At 44.4% G+C, this 24,614-nt stretch overlaps 1 protein-coding gene across 1 annotated transcript in view; it reads right to left on the minus strand.

Annotated features, from left to right (window-relative positions):
* Positions 1-24,614, minus strand: part of PHF10 (PHD finger protein 10) — a 475,129-nt gene that overhangs the window by 108,044 nt on the left and 342,471 nt on the right. Inside the window, exon 8 of the mRNA XM_068233401.1 lies at positions 8,004-8,112. Coding sequence (XP_068089502.1) covers positions 8,004-8,112 — 109 coding nt within the window. The remainder of the gene's footprint in view (positions 1-8,003; positions 8,113-24,614) is intronic.

A 24,614-nucleotide genomic window follows, 5' to 3' on the forward strand; every position in this document is an offset into this window, starting at 1 on the left:
GATCCGCCATGGTATTCAGTGAACCTTTGAGATGTACTGCCAAAATCGACTGAAGGTTCTGCTCTGCTCAATCTAATATCTGCAGTACTAGTGTTAGAAGCTGTTCTGACCTCGTACCTCCTTGCTTGTTCAAATACATCACCACTGTAATGTTGTCTGATCTGATTTGGAGATGGTGGCCCTTTATTTTGTCGACTGCTTGAATTAGTGCCTCCTTCACTGCTAGCAATTCTCGCAAGTTTGATGAGTAAGTCATTACTTCCTTCGACCAAGTACCCTGTAAATAAATGCCTTCTATATGAGCCCCCCAACCTATGAGGCTGGCATCTGTCGTTAGTATCTTTGTTATCGGATATCTCCATAAACGACCCTGTATCAGATTGTCCTCCTGGGTCCACCAATCCAGGCTCTGCTTTATCTCTGCTGGCATACAAAGAGTCTGATCTATGGCTGATTGAACTCCTCTCCAATTCTGCAGAAGCCATTGCTGTATATGTCTTATGTGTTTTAGTGCCCAGTATACTGACGGAGCTGTGGAAGTTAAGAACCCTATCAGCTTCATTACTTGTCTCACTGTTGTAACGGTTTCTTTCTGATATTGCTGTACCATTGTCTGGAGCTTTACTATCTTGTCCTGAGGAAGATATAATCTTTGTGACACAGAATCTATCCTGAACCCCAGGAATTGAATCTCTTGTGTTGGAATCAGGTATGACTTTTGAAAATTCACTAGCCACCCTGTCTGCTCTAAGAGTTCTATCACCATCCCCTTGTGATTTTCCAGATTTTGTATACTGTCGGCTAGCACTAACAAATCGTCCAAATATGGGATTACGAGAATGCCCTTCAAATGTAGAGCCCCCACAATTTCTGCCATTACTTTTGTAAAAATTCTGGGTGCTGAAGAGATTCCGAATGGGAGACCGCAAAACTGAAAATGTTCTAGACCTGAACTCGTCTTTATGCTGAACCGAAGGAAAACTTGAGATTCTTTTCTTATTGGGATATGCCAATAAGCATCTGTTAGATCGATATTGATCATAAAACAATTTGGGGATAGCAGGTTTCGCATCGTAAATACTGTCTCCATTCGGAATCTCTCGTACCTTATATAGGGATTCAGAGGTTTGAGGTTAAATATCAACCGATATTTCCCCGTGGGCTTTTTTACCAAAAAGACTCTGGAGTAAATTCCCTGTTCTTCCTGATCGAGTGGAACTCTGCAGACAACGTCTCATGCGAGCATATCCTGCACTATTTATAACAAAGCTCTTCTTTCCTCTGGCACTCTTGGGGCCTGAGTAACTATAAATCGATGGGGAGGAGGTACTGAAAATTGGATCTTGTATCCATTTTCTACTAGATCTAAGATAAATTTGTTTCTTGTCATTTCTTTCCAACCTAGTAGGAATCTTTTTAACCTTCCTCCCACCTTGTTGGCGTCATGGTTTGTCTTTATTCCCCGTTGATCTGAACAACGGATTTCTCTTGGTAAAACCTCTATTGCCTGCCCAAGGCTTACGCCTCTGCTGTTCTCTGCCCTGTGCCTGTTTTTTACGAAAAAACGGCTTCTTTTTTGGCTCAAACTTTCTCTTTTTTGGAAAAGTTGTCTTTTTGCTGGCTGTACGCTCTAACACCTCCTGGAGCTGTGGGCCAAACAATAAATCTCCTGAGAAGGGAAGACTACAAGCCCTGGCCTTTGATGTCTGACTCCCATCCCACGTTTTCAACCACAAATTCCTACGTGCAGAGTTGAAGACAAAAAGAAGGGGCACCGCTTCTTAAAATTCCTTTATTCCGGTGGGGGAAATAGCAGGTACACAGCAGTGGGGGTGGAAAGAGCCTGACAGCTGTTTCGCTGGTTTAAACACTCTGCCTCTGAAGAAGCTGGTTTAAACCAGCGAAACAGCTGTCAGGCTCTTTCCACCCCCACTGCTGTGTACCTGCTATTTCCCCCACCGGAATAAAGGAATTTTAAGAAGCGGTGCCCCTTCTTTTTGTCTTCAACTCTGCTGGATACAACTCACTTGTGGATGTGCACGCTCCTTGGTCCTGGGTCCGGTGTGTCTGCCCTGCTGCATTTTGGTGCCAGGTACTGTGTTTTCTCCTCTTCAATATTACTACAAATTCCTACGTGCATTGTTTATTAGTGCCGTGGATTTTGCTGTCACTCTTAAAGATTCTGAGGCTGCATCAATCACATAGTCATTACCACCCTCAACTACCTCAATGGCTTCAAGAATATCTTTCTTAGGTGCATCTTCATCAACCAACTTTTTAATTCTCTCCAACCATACTGACATAGTGCGAGATACACAGGTTGTTGCAGCAGCTGGTTTGAAGTTGGTCGCACAGGCTGACCAAGCCTTTTTAAGTGAAAATTCAATTCTCTTATCCCCTGGATCTTTAAGTCGACCAAAATCCTCGAACGCTAACTCATTATCTTTCTCGACTTGGCTAAAAGCTGCGTCAAGCTTGGGACATGAGTCCCATAACTTAGCATCCTCTTCTGCAAACGGAAAACGTCTCTTAAATCCCTTCGAAATAAATAATCTTTTTTCAGGATCTCTCCATTGTAATGTAATTAAATTTTTCATTGAACTATGTAAAGGGAAACAAAGTTGTTCAGATGGTTCCATACCCATATACAATTTGTCATGTAAAGATTTTTCTGACGTTTTTTTCTGCGGTATATCTAGGGTTGAGTAAATTGCCTTAAGCAGCTCCTCCGTTTCTTCTGAAGCAAACTTAAACTTAGATGCCTTAATTGCATCTTCAGTCTCCTCATGTTCAGATAATTCCTCAGAATCAGAATCAGAATATTTATTCTCGCCAAGCACGACTGGGTCGTGCCCGGAATTGGGCTTGGCACGTACAGGGGACTGATACAGATACAAATACAGATACAGGATGGAACATGCAGGAACCAAAAAACAAAAACAGATGCAGGGGAACACAGTGAAGCATCATTTACAAATCGAAAAACAGAAATCAAAAAATACATCCAAAGAACAGGCAGAAAGTACTCTGGAGCTAGATCACCGTCCATGTGCAGTGTGCCTCAGTTCAGCGTGCTATAGTGTGGCTTGAGTTTGTAGGGTGGGGTTGGGGATGGGCAAATTCGTGAGAGAGAGTTCAGAAGGCTGACAGCAGAGGGAAAGAAACTGTTCTTATGTCTCGAGGTCTTGGTGAGGATGGACCGGAACCGGGGTCTTCGGCTCGAGGGAAGCTGACTAAAAAAGCGGTGGCCTGGGTGCGAGGGGTCGTTGGTGATCTTTAACGCTCTGGTGTTCAGCCTGGAGTGTTAGAGGAGGTCCAGAGTAGGAAGGGCTTTCCCGATGATCCTCTCTGCTGATCTGATGATCCTCTGCAGTTTGAGCCTGTCGCTGGCGGAGGAGCCGGCATACCAGACCAGGATGGAAGTGCATAGGACAGATTCAATTGTAGCAGAGTAGAAGTTAGACAGAAGTTTTGGGGCCATACCAAACTTTTTTAGTTGGCGAAGAAAGAAAAGTCTCTGTTGGGCTTTCCTCTGTGTGGAGGCAGTGTTGGCTTTCCACCTCAGGTCACTGGAGATGGTTGTGCCCAGAAGGCGGACGCAGGGAACTCTTTCCACTTCCTTGCCGTCAATACGCATTGGAGGTAGGGTGGGAGCACGCCTCCTGAAGTCAATGATCATCTCCACAGTTTTTGCTGTGTTAAGGACCAATCCGTTCACTCTGCACCAGTGGCAGATACTGTCGACCTGGTGGCGGTACGCCTCCTCATCGTTATTGGTGATCAGACCGACGATGGTTGTGTCGTCTGCAAATTTGATTACTTTTACAGAGTCTGACGAGGATCTGCAGTTGTTCGTGTACAGAGAGAACAGAAATGGAGACAGGACACAGCCTTGTGGGGCTCCTGTATTGGTGGTTCTAGGTAGTGAGGAGATAGTTCCTACCCTGACGACCTGAGATCTGTTGGTGAGGAAGTCTGTGATCCACCGGCGTAGGGACGGGTGGACACCTAGCGTGACGAGATTGTCTTGTAGTATTTTGGGGCTGATGGTATTGAATGCTGAGCTGAAGTCCAATAGGAGGATCCTGGCGTAGGAGTCTGGTCTATCCAGGTGATCATAGACGAGCTCCAAGCAGAGGTTGATGGCATCATTGGTGGACCTGTTAGCTCTGTACGCGAACTGGTGTGGGTCCAGCAGTCCCTCTGTGGCGAAGACCCAGAGTCTGGTTCACCCGTCTCATGGTGACTCTCTTGCTCTTCTTCTGACGAATAATTTATTCTAGGGGATTTACTTGTGGCCTTCTTAGGTTTAACTACTTGCACCGACTGCCGCCCCTGTGCAGAGGTGGCGGGTAGACTTTCTCTAAAGGCCTTAAAGGTCTCCACCATCTCTTGGCGCATTGTAAACATAAAGTCTTTACAAGAGGCTGTATTATCTTCATTAATGATACTTGAAATACATTTTTGACATGATGCTTTTGGCCAGTGCAATTGTAAGGGCTTATTACAAAGAATGCAACTCCTGGGCCTATCAGAGTTATCAGACTCCATAGCATCCTAAAGAAAACATACAAAATAACATAATCAATATATTATTATATTAACCCTCCTATATATCAACAACCTAGCTGAGTGATATGAGGGCGCCTAGGCCATCCCATTCCTAAAATTGTACCTTGCCATTTTCTGAACAGCTAGAATAATAGCCTGACCAAGGCCAATATGCACTAGGACAATTGTACTGAATAACAATCCCATCAATCCTTCTAAGCATATAAAAAATCCGATAACGTCTGGTGACCATATAACAATGTAACCAGATGTCATAGCTGATTATCATAAGAAGCAACATGCACCAGGATAATTGTACTGAATAACAATCCCCTAATGCCCATCAAACATTCTGAGCATATAAGCTAACACCTAAGACCATATAAAATGTAACTAGATGTTTAGCTGCTTATCATAAAACCAATATGCACTAGGATAATTGTACTGAATAGTAATCCCCTAGTACCATCAGATAATCAGACCTCTGAGATCAGACTGCGGTATAAGTTAACAAATAAAGATTAACTTTCACCCCTTCAGCAGACCTCGATCAGACTGCGGCCTATACAAACATCAGACCTCGCAGATCAGACGGGCGAATGTCCTCCGACGTTGCCCCACTTACCTGATCTGCCGTCTTCTGTTTCGCGTCCATCTCCTCCGACAACACCACCGCATGTGGGGATGGACGCCGCGGCCTCTAAGCAGGCGCCCGAACCGGAACCGGAAGTGACGTCACCGGACGTGACATCACAGCAAGGGCGGAAGTTCCGCATAGTCAGCGCTACTGCCCTAGCCTCCGCCTGGACACGCTGCCACGCTCTCCGCACACTCCAGAAGCCGCCATTCCGCCTCCGCATGGCGCCAGCTTCCTCCGTCGGGCGTATGGCCTCCGCCTTAGCTGCCTCCGCTGCCGCTCCCCTGGTCACCGCTGCACCTGCCGGTCATCCCAGGAGAATCCACCAACCGGTGGATAAAGGTAACCTTACAATTCCACCAGGACAGGGCTACCCTTACACTAGTTCACGATGGCCTCAGCACTACCTGGCTGCTGACCACCTTTCCTAGCCAGAGAGCTAGGTGTTCCCCGGAACAGGAAACACAAAGAACTGGCAGGTAGAGGTTAGGGGTGGAACTTATAGAGAGCTAGTTCTTTGTGTTTCCTGTTGGGGGCGGGGCCGAATCTCATATGTAGCACCTGTCCTGGAGGGTTATTTGAAAAATCTTACATAAAGCCTGTTTGTAGTCTTCTCCTAGCCCCTCTGTGACATTTTCGCTGCTCCTGCTGGTTTCCTGGTAATAAAATCACTGTTTTATTCATTGTTTTTGTAAACAATGAAGATAGCCGGCAAACAGGAAATACATCATCAGAGCATGTGCTAGTTTGCAGAGGCTCCTCTCAAACGTGACTTCACTGCTGTAATATTTCTCCCACTTGTTTCCTTGGCTGCTTGTCTGGTGTAACGATTGTGGAATTCTCTCCGTGGTCAGCGCACAGGACGCGCGTTGACACTGCGGAAATCCTCCACAAGCGTATAATTTGAGAGAACCCAGCAAAAGGTGCAACGCACCTGTAGAGGGAAATTCCTGTCGGCAGATGGAGCTGTGGAGTGCAGAGGAACAGATCCTCTGCCCTGCCACAGACGCCAGACCGGATTTGTATGAAGGGAAGGAACGCAGGGCAAGATAGCCCTGAAAGAGAGAGAGCAAAGCGACAGAGGGTATGTGTGTCCACCAATCTAGTCGCCACCCTGCAACGATGAACACACTACCATGAAGATCAGGTGAGAAGGCAATCGCAAGAGATGGCGATTGCTAACAGCGACACAAGACCGAATAAGCACAGATGAGGAATGTATGTATGTCCACCAATCTAGCCGCCAACCTGCGACGGTGGACACACAACAGAGGAAACCAAGTGAGAACGCAATCGCAAGAGAAGTGATTGCTAATGAGAATGAGCACAGAGACAGAATGTATGTATGTGCACCAATCTAGTCGCCAACCTGCGACGGTGCACACACACAGCAGCAGAAACAAAGTAGGAACGCAATCGCGAGAAAGGCGATTGCCAGAGGCGACACAAGGCTTAAGCAAGACAGGGCACGAGAGTAGCAAAGGCACAGCAAATCATACAATAAGAAGATAAGGAAAACAACAAACGCTAACTAAACGCGAACACCGCACTCATTCGCAACAGCGAACGCGCTTACAGCGCGGTCTCCGCTTGTTAAGCACAACAGAGACAAGCACGCCTAACTAACCCCAGCCACACAAACACGAAACAGAGAACACGAGCACTTGCTTAACGGTTACCTCACCGAGCCTACAGCAAGCGTTCGTATCAGACAAGACAGAGACGGACGGACGGGAAGTAGGATAGGAAAGATCCACTGCTCTTTCCGCCAGAGTGAGTGCGATCCAGGTAAAGTCACAGAGCTAGCAGGATCCACTGCTCTTACCGCCAGAGCGAGTGCGATCCAAGTATAGAAACAGAGTTAGCCGGATCCACTGCTCTTTCCGCCAGAGCGAGTGCGATCCAAGCAAGACAGACAGATGAGATAGCCGGTGGCAACCGCTGCTCCAGCTATACTCCAAGAAGCAGATCAGAAGGATCCACAGCCGCTACCGCTAGAGGCTAGTGCGATCTAAGCAAGACAAACAGAGGAGATAGCTGGTAGCAACCGCTGCTCCAGGTATACTCCAAGACAGACAGAACGATCTGACGACCACGGTTGGCGACAGGACAATCGCAACAGAGAGGCAATACAGACAAAACAGATAAGCAGGCAAACTGCACTAGAGAAGCTGCCTAGTGCAGTCCCCAGAATTACTCTAACTATAACAATCCAACAGGAAAGGCTGACACTCCAGGAGTGATTTAACAAACCGTTATGACCAGCAAAACCTTCTGGTCAGCAGGAGGCTTTTATACTGCCAGTCCTCAAACGAGACAGCTGGGCAATTTGCATGTATGCAAATCCCTCAGCAAAGCAACTCTGAAAGTTGCAAGATGAAGTCAGGTCTCTTTTCCAGAGACCTTCATCTCTCAAACATAAGGAATGGTCTGCCTGTGCAGCCAGCTGAGCGGATCATTACATCTGGGCTTTGAACTGATCTCTCTGCACTCACAGCTGTTCACAAGGTCACAGACAGGCTGGCTGTGACTCATACACACACACAGAGCCTGCAGGGGGCGTAAGGGAGGTGTGCATAACTTTTCCCTATCACAGCACACTCCTCTCTGGTCTGACAAGGCTTGACAAAAGAAAAAAAGATTAGATTTATTATAGAGACAGTGCAACTAGAAAAGGCTACAGTAACCCAGACCACATTAGAACAGGTATAGGAACTTATAGGATAGAAGAAATAAGGCTGAAAATGTTGTTAAAGTCTCTAAAGAAAATGAAAAGATTGTTGACATAAGATAATCTGTGTAATCAATAACTTACCACTGTTATCACATTGGGAGCAGTGTACAAGTTTCTCAGCTCTTCCTTTCTTGTTGACGTCCTTACCCTTTAGACAAATTCCACAAATAGCATTTGGGATGGACTTCGGCTAGAATGGTAGAAAAGGGCAGTGATGTCATGTCATAAAAACCCAGTATAAAGGCTTATTCAAATTCTTTTCAATGTGCACTTTTACATTTAAAACAAAATGTAAAAGTAATATTTTACAGATTTCCCTGTACCAGTACAAATTTTACATACATACACACATGGGCAAAAATATTGGCACCCTTGCATTTATGTCAGAAACTGCATCACTTCTCCCAGAAAATTGTTGCAATTACAAATAATAGTTTTGATATTGTCACAGCTTGAGAGATGGGATGTTCTAAACATATTCAAGAAAAATACACAGATACAATAACGATATTGTCAGAAAATAGGAAGAAAACTCTATAAAGTTATGTACTCATAAATGTGGGATGCAGTACAAGCAACCACTGATATGGTGTGTGAAGAAAACGTCTTCACGTGGGAAGCCTAATGCTGCAGCAGGAGTGGTCGCTCTCTTGAATGTAGTATGACAAGGGGGTGGGAGGGGGGTTTAAAAAGGCACAAAGGCCTGATGAAATATATCAAAAACTAAGAGCTGGCTTACCTCAATAGATACTATTAGTATTGGAGAAAATAACTTACAGAAATAATCAAAAACTAATATAACAATCACCTTCAAGCTAATGGGATATTTGTTCAAAAAAAAAAAAAAACCCAGATACTTACCTAAGGAGAGGGAAGGCTCTGGGTCCTATAGCGCCTTCCCTCTCCTCTCCCGATGCTCCCATTCAAACGGCAGCTCCTCCGTTCAAATCCCCTGACGCGGGGGACTTCAGAAGTCTTCAGGAGCAGAGTCCTCCTGAAGACAGGCGGCTCCATACTGTGCATGCGCGAGGATGCGATAGAGGGCGCTCGCGCATGCACAGTACGGAGCAGCCCGTCTTCGTGAGCACACGGCTCCCGAAGACTTCCAAAGACTCCCTTCGGCAACTGAGACAGCAGCATTTGACCAAATTGGAGGAGAGGGAAGAGAAGAGGGAAGAGGAGAGGGAAGGCTCTATAGGACCCAGAGCCTTCCCTCTCAGTTAAGTATCTGGCTTTTTTTTTTTTTTAACGCTGGTTCCCATTCACATTAAAACACCAAAGGTAACACACAGTAAAAATCCATAGTTTGGTTGAAAAAAAGACATTTATTCATTATTATTATTATTAGTATTATTATTTATTGTATTTATAAATTGCCAACATATTACGCAGCGCTGGACAATAAATATATACAATGATACAAGGATGACAGACATAACAAGGTTATACAACACAGAACAAAGTTATACATGCAGATTGTACAAAATACATGATCATGTGATATGGGCTGGTTAGGTAGGCCCAGTAATACAAGTACAGGTTGTCATAGGACAGGAGCACATGATCCTGTAAATTACACTAGGGAAGGGAGGACCCTGCCAGAGGCTTACAATCTAAAGGGTGGGGTGGAAAAACTAGGTGGGGCTGTGAAATATTCAGTAGAGAGTTACTGTGTGGTAGGAGGTGGGTAGGCCATCATAAAGAGGTGGGTTTTGAGGGCTTGCTTGAATGTGTTGAAAGAGGGAGCAAGTCTGATGAGTGGTGGAAGGGCGTTCCAGAGGGTGGGGGCAGCTCTTGAGAAACAGAAAAAATTAAAGTAAGCAAGCATTAACTACCTTTCTCTCCTGCACCCTCACACATCCTAGTTGATCCATGGGAAGATAAAAAAAACTCAAGCTTGGGACAATTAATACTTAAAGGACAACTGTAATAAATGGGATATGGAGACTGCAATATTTATTTCCTTTTAAGCAATAGCAGTTGCCTGGCTATCCTGCTGATCATCTGCCTCTAAAACTTTTAGCCATAGACCCTTTTAGCTATAGACAGTTGTCCTTCAAGGGGAAATAAGTCCTCCCCGACTCCAGGTTGGCAGTCAAATAAAATCACTGGGAATATACTAGTAATTATAGCCGCAGATGTCCTTCAATGCAAAGAAAGCATCCAAACCTGTTAGCCGCTTATCCACATGGGCCGCCACACCAAAGCGCTGCCCTGAGATGCCACCCCACACTCTTGTCAACTGCTGTGGGTTATTGCGCAGGCAGATGCTGCCAACAGACCTGCATGAGCGTCCATCCAGCTGAGACAGTCGCACATTGTGCTACACTCTTTGGACACGAGTGGTCTGTGTAACCCGGGCAACACGGACATTTGCAGTAACTACATCCGACCATCTGCCAGATCCAATCGAGGAGTGGGTGAGACAAGCGGTTGTGCATGCTGTGCCATATATACTAAGGGGCTTTGAGTCTGTGGAACCGCTTTTGCCAAACGTAATGTACAGGGTGATCCTGTTGCCACCTTTTGCTTAACAGCTTGGATAGTTGGAACTGTTGTGGTGATTTGGCTTCGGTCCATGAAACACCTTAGAAGTTTGCTACTGCTTCTTGTGCCAAGCGGCTTATGCTGTCTATGTTAAGTACATGCAAAAAGGTCCTTGTTGCTGCTTTTTTCCACCATTTGCTGCATGACTACATGGAACTAACAACTTTATAACCATACTAACCAAGAGGATCTAACCCTTAAAATATTGCACTTGTTGTTATCCTATGAGTGCCTGTGCGGTGCACCAGTGAGTGGGTTGTTAGCTGCGTGTGTGACGGGGTGGCCATCCCATGCGATTTTAATGTACTTTTTGTACAGCTATTCAACATTAATAATAAAAATTACATTTTGTATTTTTTGGAATTTGTTGGTAAAGGGTTTTTTTGTACGACACACATGCCAGCCTTACTGAACCACTTCTAATTGTTTCAAAAACAAAAGCATCCGAACCTCTTTTTCAAATGACATGATGTTCAATTGTAAGGAGGGTGATGGATTCTACATAAGAGTCAAACTCACTAAAGCCTATATTTGCAAATAAAAATATAGCCAACTATCAAAGTCACATAGTATTATTTTTTTGGACCATATGATGCACTTTTTCTCCCCCAAAAGTAAGTGTGTGTGAGTCAGAGTGACTGTGTCCCCCATAATTGCCCCCTCTGTCTTCCTTTGCTGCCCCGTGTCTCTGGTGTCCTCCTGTCTCCCCTCTCGCCGGTGTCCCTGTGTCCTCCTGTGTCTCACTGGCCCCCTGTACCCTCCTGAGTCCCATCTGCCCCTCTGTGACCAGTGTCACCCTGTGCCCTTTTGGTCCCATTTGCTCCCTGTGACCTCATGTGCCCTCCTGGTAAGTTAATTTACTTGCTGCCGCTAAAACAATGTCCTAGGTGTAGAGACCCGGGACCTTCGTGCAGCCATCCAGCACTTCGCTCGCAGGAGCCTCCAAACGCCTTGTGGCCAACCAGGGGGAGCGCTTCAAGTCAATCACGGCCGTCTGGCATTCTGACTGGAGCCGATGATCTCAGAGATGGGACCATGGCTTCCTCATTGAGCCAATCACTGCAATTGTGATTGGCCAAATGACGGAGCCATGGTCTCGCCTCCGAGACCATCAGCTCCAGTCAGAGCGCCAGACGGCCGTGATTAAGCGAGCGAAACACTGAATGGCAACACGGATTTCTCGGGTCTCTACACCTGAGACATGGGGCAGGTACATTAACTTACCCAGGAGGGCACCGGGGTACACAGAAGGGGGGCAGATTGGACAGAGGGGCCGGTGAGGCACACTCTCCTGACCTGAACCCCATAGAGAATCTATGGGATATTGTGAAGAGAAAGTTGAGACGCAAGACCCAACACTCTGGATGAGCTTAAGGCCGCTATCGAAGCATCCTGGGCCTCCATAACACCTGAGCAGTGCCACAGGCTGATTGCCTCCATGCCACACCGCATTGAAGCAGTCATTTCTGCAAAAGGATTCCCGACCAAGTATTGAGTGCATAACTGAACATAATTATTTGAAGGTTGACTTTTTTTGTTTTAAAAACACTTTTCTTTTATTGGTCGGATGAAATATGCTAATTTTTTGAGATCGGAATTGCTGTATGCTACAATCATCAATATTAAAACAATAAAAGGCATGAACTACTTCAGTTGTGTGTAATGAATCTAAAATATATGAAAGTCTAATGTTTATCAGTACATTACAGAAAATAATGAACTTTATCACAATATGCTAATTTTTTGAAAAGGACACACACACACACACATATATACATACATATATATATATATATATATATCCCTCATAGCATTGCATTCGCAAGAGCTTTTTTTAAGATCTCTAGTGTTTAAAGGACAGATCCAAACACCATATAAATAAAAAAAAGAATCCACTTACTTAGGGCTTCCTCCAGGCCCTACCAGCCGTCCTGTGTCCTCGCCGGTGGCCCGAGTCCCCTCCGGCACAAGATGCTCACTGTGCCTGAGCGAGCGGTCCTGCACAGTACACTCCGGATGACGTCAATGTGACTCAGTGAGCCGCATGGTGAAGCGCAAGCAGATGCCGACCTGGCGAAGTCAGCATCTGCACCAGAGGGAGCCACCGGAGCTGCGGCGAGGGCACAGGACGGCTGCAAGGGGCTGGAGGAAGCCTGAGGTAAGTGGACTTTTTATTTTTATTGTGCGCGGACCTTCCCTTTAAAAAGCTCGTGTGCACCAGCCAATACATTGTATACTTATAAAGACGCAGTTGCTGGGACCAGGGGCTGAGTTTACTATATAAGAGTTTACTATAACGAGATTCTACTTTAAAAAAAAAAAAAAAGAAAAAAACAGAGTGAAGTTTGCTAAAACTTACCTGTCTGTGTTCTGGCAAATCTTTAGTGATGGCACACAAACTATTTATCTCCCCTGACATAGTCATAACACTATTAGTAGAGAGGATTTTGAGCATTTTGGAGCTCCCAAATTGATCTAACTCAAACAACTATTTGAAAAACATATTACTGAAGACTAGGTCCTTTCAGCAAATCAAGAGCTTAAAACTAAACAAAACCCTAGGCCCTGAAACTTTTTAAAACATCAAGACAGCTGCGCACTGACGTTCCTGTGACTAGACACTACTTTTATGTATAAAGTTCAGTCCCAGATTTTCATCATATGTACAATTTGCTCACGCAGTCGGCTACCACTGTTACCACTTCGGCGAGACACCACCACCACACCCCAAGCAGTGGGCACTCACCGCATAAAGTTGACCCTCTATTAGATGGGTCTCCAGCGCTTATGGGGTCATATGGCCACCCCCTGCCTTTTCGAGCAAACTTGTCCACTGCTTCCACCTTTTCCACAGGAACATCACACCTCAAAAGATAATATTTGGAATAGCCATAGCGTAAAACCATAAAAAATATTTATTTTTAAAAATAGTCTAGCTAGTGGCCAAGGAGGGACGTGAAGCCAGAGGGGGAAGTCAGGAGGAGCTGACTACACCAGCGCAGCAAGCCCACCCAGCGGCCAACGATTGGGGTAGAGCCCATAAAAACTCTGTGCCTAAGAAAATGTCTAAACTTGTGAGTGCAAACTGATTTTAATAATAAATAGTTTTTATGGTTTTACGCTATGGCTATTCCAAATATGCAACAGCATGACGTTCTACCATATTATTATACTGTGCGTGGCTGAGGGAGTACTTTCAGGAACCCCCCCAATAAAAAAATCCTGGCTTTGCCCCTGAAACCCCATCATATCTCTGCCAAATCTCTTAATTACTCTCGCTCAATTTGAAGATATGACAGGTCTTTAAAGCAACAGCACTAAATCAAAAGTGTTGAATATTAACCTAACATCCTTGCCATTAGAAGCTCTAAGAAGCAAATTTGACTTCCAATGGATGCAACATAAGCTCTCATACCTGGGTATCTATTCAGCCCCTGAATATCAATTTCTTTACAATGGAACATATCCTAACCTGATTTGTAACATTAAAACCATGCTTGAATGCTGGAAACCGTAAGCTATCTCGTGGTTAGGCAGTAGCAGTGAAAATGGTAGTTTTACCTAAACCATTATATGTCTTCAGAACTCTTTATAGTCTTTGGTCCACAACAAACTGTACGATATCTACAAAAATTAATAGCATCCTTTATTTGAGCCAACACTAAACCTAGGGTGAAAGCCCTTACCCTATACAAACTAAAACTGGATGGGAGGCCTAAGGCTCCCTGCACACTGCAAATCCGTTTTGCGATTCTATTTCCGATTTTCAATTCTGATTTTCCCTGAATACATTCAACAGAAAAATGGGTCAAAAATGCAGCTTGCAGTAAAGATAAAAAAATTGGAGTCTAATGTAAAAAACGATTAAAAAGCGGAATCGGAATTGCATGCAGTGTGCAGGGAGCCTTAGTGTCCCAAATATCACTAAACATTATGAAGCAGCCCAAATCGCACAATTAACCGCATGGCATGAAACGTAACCACCCCCATATCTGGTGTGACATAAAAAAAAATAATCTGCACTCCTAAAAGCTGTATAACCTTATGTGGGAAGACCCTAAATGGCGTAAACCATTAAATCCTATCTTAGTGCACACACTCTACGTTATTGAGACACCCTCAAACTCAGAGGGATTCTTATGTCCGCCTATCCTATTTTTACTAATAAAAATATACAGTCTATTGGATTTTATTATATGTATGTGGCAATACTCACCACTCCCCCTTTACTATCTAGGAATTTTGAGCCAAAATTGACTCCCGTACGCTATCGGCTTTGTACGCCTATCATCCCCTAATCTCTGTCCTGGGCACCACTCTTTTAAATCAGCAATTACATAGTTACATAGTTACTGTGCATTTACATAGTTACTTCAAGTCCATCAAGTTCAACCAGGAAATAAAGTGCAGACTTACAGTCCCTATCTTGTTCGTTCACCGGGGAGGTGAACGAACAAGATAGGGACTGTAGGTTTGTTCTAAACCTGAATCTGTTCTTAAGTCACAAAGCTGTGCCATCTCTATCCCTTTTGCCTCTTATGTGCCCCCTTTGCCTCCAGTGTCCCCCTCTGTGCCTTGGTTTGCCCCCCCCCCCCACGTTCCTCCTCTGTGCCTCTGTTTGCCCCACATGTGCCTCCATTTGTCCACCCCTTAGTGCCTCTGTTTGCCTCCTCTATGCCTCCAGTTGTCCCCCCTGTGTAACTGTTTGTCCCTCTTCTGTGCCTCTGATTGCCCCCCCCCCATGTGCCTCTGTTTGTCCCCCACTTAGTGCCTCTGTTTGCCCCTCCCCCCCATTTGTCCCCCCTCCGTGCAAGCAGCAGAGCTGGACTCACCTTCCAGCCCAAGTCCATTGCTGTCCGTCTAGCCACTCCACCTCCTGCTCCCTCTAGTGTACCGCATTGCTTCCTATATGTCAAGTGACATACAGGAAGCGATGCTGCACACAAGAGCCGTCCCACTCAAGAAGGGAAAAAAATTCCTTCCCTACTCCAGATGGCAATCAGATAAAATCCCTGGATCAACATTACCGGGAATTACCTAGTAATTATAGCCATGGATGTCTTTTAACACAAGGAAAGCGTCTAAGCCCACCTTAAACGCAGGTATAGTATTTGCCATAACTCCTGTGGCAATACATTCCACATTTTAATCACTCTTGCTGTTAAGAACCCTTTCCTAAATATATGGCTACATTTTTTTTCCTCCATGCACAGATCATTTCCCCTAGCCCTTTACAAAAGCCTAGGGACAAAAAGCTAATATTTTCTCCAGACTAAATAAACCCAGTTTATCTAAACTTTCCTGGTGAGTGAGATCTTCCATTCCTCTAATCAATTTTGTTGCTCGTCTCTGCACCTGCTCTAAAATTGCAATATGTTTCCTGTAATGTGGTGCCCAGAACTGAACTCCATATTGCAGATGCGGCCTTACTAGAAAGTTAAACAGGGGCAATACTATGCTAGCATCCTGAGAATTTATTTGCTTTTGCTGCAGTGGCTTGGCATTGAATATGACTATGTAACTTGTTGTCGATGAGTACTCCAAAGTCCTTCTCCAAGTTTGATGTTCCCATCTGTATCCCATTTATTTTGTACGGTGCTAGGTTGTGGGTATGACCAAAATGCATGACATTTATCAACATTGAATTTTATCTGCCATTTATGTGCCCATATAGCCATCCTATCCAGATCCTTTTGCAATATGTCACTATCTTCCTGAGAGTTGATCATTATGCACAATTTTGTATCATCTGCAAACATACGGTAGCAACATTTCTTTCTGCTTCATCTACTAGGTCATTAATAAATACATTTAAAGGACACATTCAAGCTAGTGAAAAAAAAGATCCACTTACCTGGGGCTTCCTTCAGCCCATGGCATCCGTCCTGTGCCCTCACCGCAGCTCCAGTGGCTCCCGGTCTTCTCCGCTGGCGCAGCCGACCTCGCCAGGTCAGGTTCCGGGTTGGCTTCTTTTGTGCTCCACTGCGCAGTACCGTCCCATAGACGCCGGAAAGACCGCGTGACCTGAACGGTGGAGCGCAGAAGAGGCCGACCTGGAACTCGACCTGGCGAGGTTGGCTGCACCAGCAGAGAAGATCGGGAGTCACCGGAGCTGCGGCGAGAGCACAGGACGGCTGCCACGGGCTGGAGGAAGCCCCATGTAAGTGGATTTTTTTTTTCACTAGCTTGGACCACTCCTTTAAGAGTACTGGACCCCACGTTTAACAGTCACCCATTTTGATTATGATACATTGACCACAACTCTTCTTGTGTGCTTTCTGTCCATTAGCCAGTTCTCAATCCATGCACACAGACTCTTCCCTAATCCTTGCATCCTCAGCTTTTGCACCAGACTGTTGTGGGGAACAGTATCAAAGGCCTTTGCAAAGGCCAAGTTTATCACATCTACAGCATTCTCAATATACACACTAGCATTCACCCCCTCATAAAAGCTGAGCATATTAGTCAAACAGGACCTGCCCTTAGTAAACCCATGCTCATGCTGAGAAATAAGATTATTCTTTGCTATGAAGTCTTGTATAGCATCTCTTAGTAACCCCTCAAATAGTTTGCACACAACTAACATTAGGCTTACAGGTCAATAATTTCCTCAATATAATTTTTTTGCCCATGAGAAATAATGGGAAAACATGGGCTTATTGCCAATCTCTCTGAACAATCCCCAGGCTTTAACTTGGTGGAGAGTCAATGACCTTCATCTAGCATATAACCTCATGACAGACATAACTACTCTTCTGATATATTTCAAAATCTGTAGATTTGTATTCAGAAATTAGCACAACGTGTTGATTCCTGTCACACAAGAACTGGTCTTGAACACAGATGTCACCAAGATCCAACAGTTTGATATCTCCAACAGTGACCACCAAACCAGAATAAATTGGCCGTTGGGAAAAAGGCTTAAGATTAGACTTAGACCTGGAAGACCTACAGAAAATATGGACATATATACCCAAAAGCTCTTGGGTATAAATGTAGTTTAATGTAACTATAAAATACTGCTTAGGTCACACCAGACAAACTAGCTAAATTGAACACACAATGCTCAGATAATTGTTTCAGAGGATGTGGGCGCAAGAGAATCACCCTTCACATCTGGTGGGAATGCCCTAAAGCAAGGCAACTTTGGCACAGTGTGTACCACATGATCTATACAGTAACGGGGTCCTTGATTCCCAAGTCCCCTTTAGGTCACCCTCCTATATGTGAAACCCTCACAACTAACATACAATATTAACTGACCTGACGTATCTTTACAGCCACAAAACACGCAATGGTTAGCGCTTGGGGCACTCCCTCTCTGAGTTAATTAAACAGAAGCTGGGACATTATATGTTCTACAAAAAAATGAAGGGGATTTTAGAACAAAAGCGAGCCACTTTAGAAAACGCTGGTCCCCTTTATATGAAGGTGACTACCATATGCTCTCCCCACCCTCACTAACATGAGGGATACCCAGGAACTCCCCTCTACCTGACGAGACTCGCCCCTACGTGTAAGTATAATCTGATACCCTAGGTTAGGTTGTAGAATATTCACCACTTTCCAAAAAGACTGCCTCAAGCTTTCTCTCTCTCCTCCTCTTTTTTTTTCTTCTTTCCTCTCCCAGGTCACACCCACACCGATCTCTCATTACATTTTCTTCACTACTTTTTATCAGTTAGCAATGCCTCAGGCGTTTACTTCTCATTAGATGACACATCTTAGTTGTCCAACCAGAAAGACCCTAACTCTGAGTAATAATTACTCCCAGATTAGGATCCCTTATCCACACCCCATATTTCCAAGGAACTGTAGAATTGTAGGTTGCGGGCGCTGGGTTCTGCTGCAGAGACTTATGAAGTCAGTTGACAGTCTCTGATTCACTACTCACCCCATCTACTACTCAAAAAGACAGTTTTCCATATGTATTTGGTAGATCCTTTTATGTACACACCTAACACACTCTAGAAGGTGTGATTATCTGTAAAACAACTGCCTTAAAGTGTACCTGAGATCTTAGAATAAAAAGATTTTATACTCACCCAGGGCTTTCTTCAGCCGCATGAGCATCAACGCTTCCCTCGCTGTCCTCCCGAGTGCCTCCGTTCCACAACAAATACTCTCAGTAATCTGGCTCAGTCGCACCAGTCAACTCTTCTGCAAATGCGCGGACGGAACACTGGAGGAAACTATTCCAGGCTACCAATACTGGGGGCACCTATACCTAGGTGCCCCCAGTATGCCACTGTCCTGGGTAAAAATTCCTCTTTAAGGTAAACTTGTAATAAAAAAAAGGGGAGGGGAATAGACAGGTAGAGGGAAGCCTCTGGATCCAAATGTGACTTCCCATGTCCTCCTCCCGTCCACCGATCCAGCGCTGGAATGCTCAGGAAGTTTTCGGCTAAGCTCCCGTCTATAAACAGAAAAAAAAGCCAAGCTCAATCGGCTCCATGCTACTGCGCAGGCGCAGTGTGGCTGCACCTTTTCACAGACGGGTGCAGCTGTGTTCACCTTTTTGACAGAGGCACCCACCGCTGGATGGGTGGAGATGAGGGGAGCAGGAAAAGCCTCTGGATTATCTGCTGAGTTAAAAAACAATTTGGGGCATTTTTTCCCTTCAGTATTAACAACAAGTTATTTTATCCAAAGGATGTGCTACCAAGTATTTAGTTGAAGGTGCAAATAATTTTGTCCATGACACTTAAAATCTTGTCCAAAATGTTTTTTTTCCTCTCTCTGCTTTTCTGTATTCTTCTAGGGTCAACAAAAGAATCAAACATGACAAAACCTAAAGCTGGCCACTAACGGTTTAATTTCTAGCGAAAAATCGTTCGAGCGATCAGAAATTCTGATCGGATTGGTTGTAAATAATCTCCATTGGTGGACAATCGATTATGAATGAGTGAAAAAAATGTCGCCCGTATGAATTTTCGTCGAACGAGAATTTGGATTTTCTTGGTGGTCGTGATAGATAGGAAGCAATGATTAGTTAGTTAATAGTGTAGTGAACGATTTTTCGTCCGATCAGAATTTCTGATCGCTCTAACGATTTTTCACTAGAAATTGGACCATTAGTGGCCAGCTTAAGTCTTTGTAGTTGCAACAATTTTCTGGGAGACGTGATTTTGTAACAAATGCAAGGGTGCCATTATTCATGGATATATCTTATACATGCACACACACATTTTTTTGTTATAAAGAACCATTGCAAATATTTTCATGCATTATACTCGCATTGCAATATCTCTAGGATAGTTTCAAGAAGAATGTTCAAAATAGAACTTGTGTATTTTGGATTTCTGAAACGCAAACTAGAAAAATGAGACACTGTACTAAATAGATTTTGCCAATTAGCAGAATTTTATATCTTTCACAAAAGTTCAAAGTCACACCAAAATATCATATTAAGCAACTGTTAAATTGTACCTGAGAGGAAAGGAAAAAGTTAAAATATGAACTTACCAAGATATCTCTCCCCCCCCCCCCCCTTGCAGATGTAGCCCCCCGTTTGTAGCTGCAACTGAAAACAGCCAAAGCGTGGCGCACATACATTCCAGTTTGCATGCCCCAGCTATGGCTGACAGCATCCTGGACAGTTGTAGCTCATAAAACCACAACTGTGCATGCCCAGGAAGCTCCCAGTGACGGAGTGCAGGAGGGCATACAGAGAGGGCACAGGAGTAGTGCATGGAGGATACAGCTGGAAGACAGAGGGGAGGCTCGATGCAATAAGAAGCCAAGATGTATGGAGAGCATATAAATCATCAACATTTTACATTTTTCAATAACAAGTTTTATTGGATTTAATAAACAAATCAAAAGTCACATAGCATTACAGCAATGTTTGAAGAGCATACATAGTGACTGTACATACAGAACTAACAAACATAACACGGGTACTGAACCAAGTATTTTCTATAAAATTACAGAATGTCAGATACTATAACATAACTACTTAGAATATGAGATTATATATATATATACATATATATAACATTGAAGCAATGAAAATAAAGTCTTGATGGAATATTTATCACTCTATGTCAGTGGTCCTCAAACTAAGGCCCGCAGGCCGAATGCAGCCCTCTGAGGCTTTTTTTTTACAGGCCACACACACACAAAATGTATTACTTATAGATGCGGTCAGCTACATCTTTTAATATTGGTGTATAGATGCGGTCAGCTACATCTTTAAATATTGGTGGTCTGCATATAGAATAGCAGTGCTGGCACCACCCATCCACATGGAAGCCAGGAAGCAGTAATTCGCTGGTTTCCAATCAAATTCCACATCAGGTGACACTGCTGTCGAAATGGACTGCAGGTTCTCACCTGGGTATGCTTCACTGTTTGGCCCGCAAAGACTTATACATCATTATATGTATGCTCCGGACCCCCAGCAGTCTGAAGTATGTTGACCCGGCCCTCGACCGGGTCGAGCATGCCTTGGTCTAGAAACTTTGAAAGACCACAGATTTTTCATTAAAGAAAAAAAGATCAATTTAAGAGAGTGGAGCCGCAGGCCATGTGGGCTGAATTTGATATTTGGGTCTTTTTTTTTTTTAGAAATGTGGTATTTTCTGAGACTTTTAATGGATAGGTTCTGTTCGACTTTATGAAAAAGGGATGTTAATGTGAGACCATAAGCTGATTTCCAAGATGAGGTAATTAAGTATCTAGCTGTGGACAAAATATGAAAAACTAATGCTAGGTACACACCATACAATTTTGTGTTAGATAGGTGGTTCAATAGATGATTTCCGACATGTCTGATCTTATTTTGGATCTTTTTCTGATCGATTTCTCATAGAAGTTAATGGAAATAGATAAGAAAAGATAACAGGATCGAATCTGAAATCGATCAGAAAATCGAATCGGAAAATGAGCGGACAGAAAATCGACCAAAAAAAAACGCATCATGTGTACCCAAGCATAAGTCTAAACTGTGTAGAGATCTCCTCTATTCCCACATTAAAGTAATGCTAAAGAAGAAGAGAGTTGAAATGTTGGCAGCAAATAACGTCTGATGAAATGTTGAATTTTTGTCCAAAACGTATTATTGAACAATCCCATAATATATGGCAAAGAGTACCTATTTGACCACAATCCCACTAGCATAAAGCAGAAAAGGAATGGTTAAAATTGTTCTAGCTTCTGTGGTGTACAGAACCATCATAGAAATATTTTTTTAAGAGATTTCCAAGATAGACAAAGGGATACCGTATATACTCGCATATAAGCCGACCCGCATATAAGCCGACCCCCCAACTTTTCCCTGAAAAAACTGGGAAAAATGATTGACCCCCATATAAGCCGGGGGTAGGAAATGCTGGATTGGTGCAGCCCCCCAGTGTGTCCCAGTATAGCTAGTATAGTGCCCAGTATAGGTAGGTAGTGTCCAGTATAGCTAGTATAGTGCCCAGTATAGCTAGTAAAGTGCCCAGTATAGCCAGTATAGTGCCCAGTATGGGTAGGTAGTGCCTCAGTTTAGCTAGTATAGTGCCCAGTTTAGCTAGTATAGTGCCCCAGTATGGCTAGTAAAGTGCCCAGTTTAGCCAGTATAGTGCCCAGTTTAGTTAGTATAGTGCCCAGTTTAGCCAGTATAGTGCCCAGTTTAGCTAGTATAGTGCCCAGTTTAGCTAGTATAGTGCCCAGTTTAGCCAGTATAGTGCCCAGTTTAGCCAGTATAGTGCCCAGTTTAGCTAGTATAGTGCCCAGTTTAGCCAGTATAGTGCCCAGTTTAGCCAGTATAGTGCCCAGTTTAGCCAGTATAGTGCCCCAGTATGGCTAGTAAAGTGCCCAGTTTAGCTAGTATAGTGCCCAGTTTAGCTAGTATAGTGCCCAGTTTAGCCAGTATAGTGCCCAGGTTAACCAGTATAGTGCCCAGTTTAGCCAGTATAGTGCCCAGTTTAGCTAGTATAGTGCCCAGTTTAGCCAGTATAGTGCCCAGTTTAGCTAGTTTAGTGCCCAGTTTAGCCAGTATAGTGCCCAGCATAGGTAGGTAGTACTCCCGCCCCCACCCCCCGCTCCCCCCGCTGCTATTACTTGCAGGCAGCGGCCGCTTCCTAATCCGCGTTCCCCTTCTGTAACTTTGCAGCGTGTATGACAGCAGCACGCCCGGCGCTGCTGCTGTGACGATGCAGAGTGCAGGAAAGAGCGCGGCTCCCTATAGCGGCGATCTGTATCGCCGTTACCAAGGGAACCGCTCTTTCCTGCCCCTGCATCGTCACAGCAGCAGCGCCGGGCGCGCTGCTGTGATACACGCTGCAAAGTTTCAGAAGAGGAACGCGGATTAGGAAGCGGCCGCTGCCTGCAGGTAATAGCAGCGGGGGGAGCGGGGAGGGGGGGGAGCGGGGCGCGGAACACCCACCACCCACCACTAACCACTATACCACCAGGGAAGACTCGCATACAAGCCGACCCCCCAACTTTTGACCCCCTTTTTGGGGGTCAAAAATTCGGCTTGTATGCGAGTATATACGGTAATCTAGATGCTGACTGCATAGCTTTCAATGATATCAGATGCCTGAAGGGAAATGTTGAGTTTGAACGACCATGTCTTGTAGTATTTATCTAAGAGGCACGTCTGTTAGCAGGAGTGTTCTAGGAATATGAGGTATGGTAATTTTATGGGAGGAGATCCAAGTTTTGAATCTATGATGTGAAAATGCTTGACTATCCAATAGGTGAAATTTCGTCTGAAGCTCTTTAAAGCAGTAGGATCAGCCATACTATGCCAGGGAAAAAAAACACATATGTAAGTCGATGAATACTTGATCTACGTACATAACACATGTATTATACTGTCCACGTTTTGATTTCAGTGAATGTTATATAGTAAATGATGAGAATTCTGTTCCTGGTGGGGGCCATGTCTTTTGCCCACAGTTAAGGCTAACTCGTGATGTCATTTCTGCCCTTTACTTTTTTTCTTGTCTCCTCCAATCGCTGAGTCGCCTCAGCCTTGCTTGTAAACACAAGTGAGTAGGGGATTAGGTTTCAGATAAGGAGCCGGCAGGGAAATAAAGGGAAGAGGAGGAATAGATTAAAGATGCAATTCTTTGGCACCGACTACTAAAGGGCCAGTGCTCCTTAAGTATGTGATAACTCCAAATCATAACCACAGAAAAAGTTTTTAAAGTTTTGAATGCAGAATTAGCATCTTTATCACTTAATACACTCAGACCAGTTGCTGTTGAAATTTGATTTTTATGGTGACGATACCGCTTTAAAATCCATAATATTATCCTGATCCCATACTTCGTTTAAAGAACAACTATCAAACTGTTTGTCTGTAAACCCCACATACCTATAGAGCTTTTAGCCAGCAACACTAGAGTGCTTTTCAGAGGTCTCTCTGTAACCTGGCTGTAAACGGTTTACAGATGCTGAAATTATATAGAACTGTGCCTACACTGCTTTTCTTAGTAAACCTTAGTCAGCCCCGTGTTCTGAACATCAATGGAATTTTCACACCTCTCCAGCAAATTCAGAGTCAGTGGTCTACTTTTGGATAGTGCACTGGTTAAAGAGACTCTGAAGCGACTTTTAAAACAGCTTTTTACCTTATATTCTACATGGGCATGTTTGCTCCTGCTAAAATGCCGCTCTCCCACGGTAGAACGAGGGGTCTTTACCCCTCAAATCCCCTCTGTAGTGCCCGGGGATGGCTTCCTGCTTGAGGCAGGGCTAATGGCCGCAGCCCTGCATCTCAGCGTGTCTATCAGCGCTGATCGCAGCCTCTCCCCGCCCCTCTCAGTCTTCCTTCACTGAGTCGAAAGCTCTACCTCCAGGAGCAGCAAAATCTACGACCAAGTTGGTTATGTATTTTACAGGGGGGGATATGGGGGGTAAAGACCCCTTGTTCTGCTGCGGGAGAGCTGCGTTTTTGCAGGGGCAAACATGCCCGTGTAGAATATAAGGTAAAAAGCTGTTTTAAAAGTCGCTTTAGAGTCTCTTTAAGGGCTCTGCCTCTGACACAGGAGACAAGGGTTTGAATCGCGTCTCTGCCTGTTCAGTAAGCCAGCACCTATTCAGTAGGGCACCTTAAGCAAGTCTCCCTAACACTGCTACTGCCTATAGAGCGCTTCCTAGTGGCTGCAGCTCTGGCACTTTTGAGTCCACCAGGAGAAAAGCGCGATT

Source organism: Hyperolius riggenbachi, chromosome 4, assembly GCF_040937935.1.
Source record: "Hyperolius riggenbachi isolate aHypRig1 chromosome 4, aHypRig1.pri, whole genome shotgun sequence".
Classification (NCBI taxonomy): domain Eukaryota; kingdom Metazoa; phylum Chordata; class Amphibia; order Anura; family Hyperoliidae; genus Hyperolius; species Hyperolius riggenbachi.